General features: G+C 40.8%; 1 protein-coding gene across 1 annotated transcript in view; it reads right to left on the reverse strand.

Moving 5' to 3' along the window:
• The window catches only part of TENM1 (teneurin transmembrane protein 1), a 556664-nt gene that overhangs the window by 102585 nt on the left and 447927 nt on the right, over positions 1 to 6152 (reverse strand). The window contains exon 21 of the mRNA XM_077763513.1: positions 4173 to 4193. Within this exon, the coding sequence (XP_077619639.1) occupies positions 4173 to 4193 (21 nt within the window). The remainder of the gene's footprint in view (positions 1 to 4172; positions 4194 to 6152) is intronic.

Below are 6152 nucleotides of genomic sequence, written 5' to 3' on the forward strand. Positions count from 1 at the left end.
CCATGGAATCTCTTGTGATATTTTTGTCTGCAGACATGGCTGAGTTCATTCATTAATTTTGATTCTTCCTAATCCCATTTGTTTTGATGGCTGTAGCAACGTTGGTTTGGGGGATATTTTCCTTGGTCCTTACGTTTGTTAGGCCCCCACCTTTAAAAACCTTAAAAGCTTTTTAACACTCCTTGGTGTGGTAGGCAAGTCTTTTTTCACTTAGTAAATCCTCATATGCCTTTTAAGGCTTTATTCAGACATGATCTCCTGAAGAAAGCCTTCCTTAAATCTCCAGTCTGGGTTATCTGCATTGCACTTACCTCTATTCTGGGGATTACATATCGTATTAATTTTTTTTTTGTATTTGTATCCCTCAATAAACCATGTGAGCTTGGAGGAAAGCAACCTTGCTTTATCTCTGACTGCTCACAGCCCAGAACTCTGCCCCACACCCAGCTGTCTAAGCCAGGAGCCGTTCGTTACTCCTCTTTTCTGTCATTCTTCTGTGAAACATCCTGTGGTTAAACATTCTACCTCCTAAACTCTTCTCCAATCCGCCCACTTCTCTTTATCTCCATGGTCATTACTCTAAGCCTCTCATCTCTTCTCGAACTCTTCCTTAGTACCATTTCTATATTGTGTATGTGCCTAGGAATTGTGCTACAGTCCAGAGACCTACTTGTGTGCATGATATAGTACCTTTTTTCGTGAAATTCATGGTCCAAGGGGGGAGTCAGATCAGTAAACCGGAAATGACTGTCAAGTGTGGCAAGAGAAGTAGAGGGGGAAAGATATGAGCAGAGAAGAGGTACGTGTGACCTAGCAGCACTTATCACATTCTATTGCCATTATTTTTATAGATAAGCTGAAGTCCATACTTTCTTTACTCAGGTTTTCTTAGTTTTTACCTAATGTCTTTTAGTGTGTTCCAGTATTCTGGATATCCAGATACCTGGATATCTATCTAGATATCCAGGTATCTAGGATACCAAATTATGTTTAGTCATCATGTCTCCTTAGGCTCCTCTGGGCTGTGACAGTTTCTCAGACTTCCCTTGTTTCTGATGACCTTGACAGTTTTAAGGAGTATTAGTCAGGTATACTGTAGGATGCCCTCTACTGGAATGTGTCTATTTTTTTTTTCTCCTAGTTAGACAGGGGTTATAGACCACAGGGGTAAAGTGCCATTCGTATCAAATCAAATCAAGGGTACATAATAATCAACATGACTTATGACTGTTGATATTGACCTTGATCACCTGGCTGAGGTAGTGTAAAATTATTCTTTCTCTCCCACTTTCTGTATTATGAAGTCACTTTGTGACGGCAACACTTGAGGGGTATGGAGTTATACTCCACCTCCTTGAAGGTGAAACGTCTACATAAATGATTTGAAATTCTTCTGCATGAGAGCTTGATCTCTTCTCCTCTATTTATTTATGGATTCAACCATTAATTTATATTTGTAGGGACACATGGATATTTGTTTTATATGATGCTTGAAAACCCAATGCTACTTTATTTTGTTGCTCAAATTGTTATGGCATTAGCCATTGCGAACTCTTCCTGTTGTCTCATGCAACCCTTTGACATATGTCCATCAGGGTGGAGGAGTTTTTCTTTCTGGTGTTGTTTTAGCCTTTCTTTACCTTTGGGCACTACAAGATGCTCCAGGCTCATCTGTTATAGTCCCTTCCCCAGTACGGGATTCAATCGTTTTGCTAAAGACTCTTGGTTCCTTCTATTGGAGAACAGTACTGGAAACCAAGGTGTGAGTGTTGGGTGTAAGCACTACTTTTTTTCACATCTCTCTCTTTCTCCAGCTACACTGTAAGCTCTTTGCAGGCAGGAACCATATCTTGTGGCACTCTGTCTTCTGTGCCAACACTGTGTCTCAGGGTTGATGTTCAGTTACTGCTGAACTAAACTGTAGGACACAAAACTAACTAATACATGGAAGTGTTCAGGGCTTGGCCACTTAGCCCAGCAAAACGGCAGGAAAGGGTCATCAGAGTAATTAAGTTGTCCTTAAGGACTGGCAGGTTCCTGATTGTATTTGTAATTATATTTGCCCTCTAAGCATATTTATGTATGTTAATGACGGTAAGGACCAGCAAATACTGATTTGAGACCCAGTTTATAGTTTTAATTGGAAAAAAATCAGGTCCACTAGGAATACTTGATTTTTTTCTACTTACCTTCACTTCATCAAATAAGAGAATTCAGTAGATTCCAGGGACATCTTCTACCCTGGAACCACCGTGACAGCTGCTGTAAATAAACTGTAAAGGGCCCCGGCAGACTCCAGAATTGATTTGGCAGTCATATCAGACAAGGCACTTCTGTAGCAAAGACTGCTTAAATTGGGGTTTGAGTAAAAGTTTTTACATATTTAGTTGAATGTTTGCCTTCAGAATAAAATTTCTCCAGTGCCCTTAGATCTTTCTAGAATAAAAAGGGGGTCGTAACCCTTCCCTGAAACAGCCTTCAATATTTTGGTAGCCAGTTTATGGAAGTTTCAACTGAGCCAGATTAATCATGTTTTGTTTAGGGAAAGTCCATAGGCTATTTTTCCAAGAGAAATGTTATTTGCACAAAAGCACTTTGGAATGCATTACATTCATTTATTATTGAATATCCCCAATGTGCCTGTGAGGGAAGTTAAAATTATCATTCTCCTCAAATCTCAGCTGGGGAAACCCAGACCCATAGAGGGCTTGCTCAGGGTCACTAACAAGCCTATGCTTTGACCAAGACTGGATTAGATCATATATGACTGTGTATACAAAGTGCCTTCGGAATACTTTAGTGCTGAAGGTGGCCAAATAAATAAATAAATAAGTAAGTAAGTGCTTTGTCTTCCTCTAACTGAGCAACATATCTTATTTTGCTCAGCTAGGCTATTCTAAAATTTTGTGCACTGGCCTTTAGGAAATGGAATAGCCCAACACACAAAATTCAAATCTGATTAATGTTATTTTCTTGACAGCCAACAGTCAGGAAGGTCTCCTATATTGATATGTAATTTCTTGCCATTTCGTGCCATTTCCCAAGTGCACGTCAGCTCTTTTTAGATTGGTTTCTTTCCACTTTCTAAAAACATGCCATACCTGAGAAAGGAAACCGCTGGACTACATTCCAATTTGTTCTAATCCCTTGTGTCTACATGCATATTGCAAGTTGAGTTATGTGGAGATTTCTTTTATCACTTCAGTGTTAGACTTATTGTCACCTTCTGGTTAGTTTTACATTCGAGCAATGCCCTTCAACTTAGCGAAGATCACTTCATCCATGCTAGTTAAAATCACATAGATTGTTAAATGGGCAATTAATGCTTATAATTAATACGGTGCAACACTTTACTGGTAAGCAATTTGACAACCAACTTAATTTGCTTAAAGAATCAGTTATGCCAAAGTAGCAAGGCTATCTTGTGCACTGGCATTTAGGAAGTGGCATCCCCCAAACGAAATCCAAATTAAAAACCCTATCAGTGCCATTGTGATGACAACTGGCATTAGGAAGTGAACAAATTCAATTTTCTCCTTTGCAATTTCAGGTAATTTAGAACAGTTTTGACAAGTGTAATGCATAAACAAATTGAATAGAAATACTCATTATGATTAATTTCAGAGCTACGTGCCATTGTCAGTAAATGGTTGGTTTAAAGTTTTTCTATTATTTCTTTTTGGTGGGAAGAAATAGTAATCATGAGGTCACAAGGAGAAAGGAAAAATCTTATTCGAGAAGGTCATCATGGTCACTGTCTCTTAATACACTTGTCAACTATATTTCTGGATCTGGGAAGATTGCTGTATTACCTCTCTTTCTACCTGCAACTTGAAAACATTGAATCTGCTTGAACTTACAGACTCATTTGTGATATCACCTAAGGAAAACATAATGAGACTTAAGGCTTTGCTTCCGCATGAAGTACTGAACTGCCAGTTCTCACTTAATCTTGTTTTCTTTTCGATAGAGTCTGATCCTCCAGCAAATTCCCACTTAGCAGAGCTCTCTTCTTTTGTAAGACACTTACCTGAATCATCACTTCTAAATTCACTTTCACATCATTCCTGTAACCTTGTTCAAAAAGTAAAATCTCACTGTTAGCACATTATTAGGAGGTGGCCTCTTAGGCAAGAAGGGGCATTAGGTAGCTGCCCACGTGATTTGCTTACCTATGTCTGGTATCTCTGTTTCTAGGGTGCACAAGGTAATCCACGAGTGGCAAGTAAAAACAAACAGAGAGTCATCAGTATCATTCAACAAGCCAAATCCAAGCAGACACACCTATTCCTAATGCAGGTTGTGGCAATTAGAGACTCCAGAGGGATCATTTCATCAGGTGTGCAAGGCAAAGCCCTTCCGGCTTCTCCTCTTAAGATGGAGTCAAGGAGAAGGAATAGCCCACTTGGTGGCTGGGCAAAGCTCTAAGGCAGTGTTTTCTGTCTGGACCATCTTTACCAGAACCACTTGGGCTCTTGTGACATGTGCAGTTTCCTGGGCTTTTCCCCATTAGTACTGAATCAGAACCTCGTGGTGGACGTGGGGCCTGGGCATTTCATTTTTAACAGACTCAGCTGGCGATTCTGATGCAGAATAAGGCTAGCCATTGGGCTAGCCTTTGAGGAAGCAGCCACTGCAAAGGGTCAGACCACTCCAGACTCTGTTCTGAGAGCCACTTTACCAAAATGTCAAATCAAGCCTCGTATGGAATGGACTTCCCAAATCTAGCCCAAAGGCACTTATATGATCTCAGAGATAAGACAGGGACATCTCTTGTCTACATGAGCACATTACTTAGCAATATTAAAAGATCTGACAAATTAAAAGTAGGAAAGTTTTCTCTTAGACCACAGCAGAATATCCCTGGTGTGAAAATTGCTGCATCAAAATAGCGTCAGTAAAACATCATGTACATCAGCTACTAGGGCCTTGTGTCTTCCAATTATCTATACTCCCAAGGGGGTGAGTGGGGTAGGCAAAACAGATCTGTCAGGTCAGAAGAATCAGAACACTTTGGGGGACCCTTATTTGCAAGCCCCTTGGCACACGGTGCTGCCTAGGTTATTTCATTCTGGGACCTGGGATGAGCCTTCTCACATAGAGGACGCAGTCTGTGTACAGGCTTGACTTTGGGTCAAATCTGCTCAGAATTAAAAGGCTATAATCATCTGTGAAACACAGTCATTTTAATTTTAAAATCCTTTTAAACCTGGCCCTTTATGTCATCTTAAAAAACATGAAGGTAACACATCTTTTTATCTAAACTAGAAAATGTTCTTATTCTTTGGCATGTCAGGAAAGAAGGGAAGATACAAAATGATTTCATCTGAAGCTATCTGCTCCTACTGATTCAACTCTTTTCAAAGAAAATCTTTCTGGAAATTTCACTCGTTGGGCCACAGGTCAGGATCCACTGACTTTTCTGTTTCCCTGGCCCACCTCAAAAGGGTAGGTATCCTGTGGGTAGACACAAAAGGTCAACAGGTAAGGAAGGAGCTCTGATTAGAAACCTGGCCTCGGGCATTTGGACCTCTTTGAGTTTCTTTGTCTCGAGACACTTGCTTGTTTCTGTGGCCTCTAAATGAGCAGGTGAGTGTGCTTGAGACTGGCTCTAATCACTTCCTGAAGGAAGTTGAGTTGTGGAAGTACTAGAAGGACCTCATTAAAACATGGCTTCATCCACAACGGATTCTCACGGTACAGAACCATTTGTGTGGCAACAAAGGGTTTTGAGATGGTGATGGCAAGGCGTGGGGAGGAGAGTGGTTTGGCTTTCTTGCAGCTGCTTCTGATCCTGTCAATAATGTCACTGTGACTGTGGAAAGATGTTCTGTATTATGAAAAGCAGTGTCTCTCATTAACATCTCAGAAGGAGGAAGTGAAAATGATGGAATTTATTTCCAGTGTGTGACCTTGTTCTGTCTCAGAATTACTGTTGGTTAAGGATTTAGGATTGATCCACCACCAGTCAGTTTGCTGTCTAGCTAGCAACCGAAGGCATGCCGTGGTGCCAGTGAGAGCTCTTCACAAGTGCCCGGGCCCATCCATGGGCATCACCGCCTGGCAACCGACTGCCTTGAAGCTTGCCATGAGTTCAGAGGAGAAGAGAGGAGTGGAACTGCGATATGATTTTAGACCAAGAAATGCTCCAG

The sequence above is a fragment of the Crocuta crocuta genome, unplaced genomic scaffold (genome assembly GCF_008692635.1).
Source record: "Crocuta crocuta isolate KB4526 unplaced genomic scaffold, BGI_CrCroc_1.0 scaffold482, whole genome shotgun sequence".
Lineage (NCBI taxonomy): Eukaryota > Metazoa > Chordata > Mammalia > Carnivora > Hyaenidae > Crocuta > Crocuta crocuta.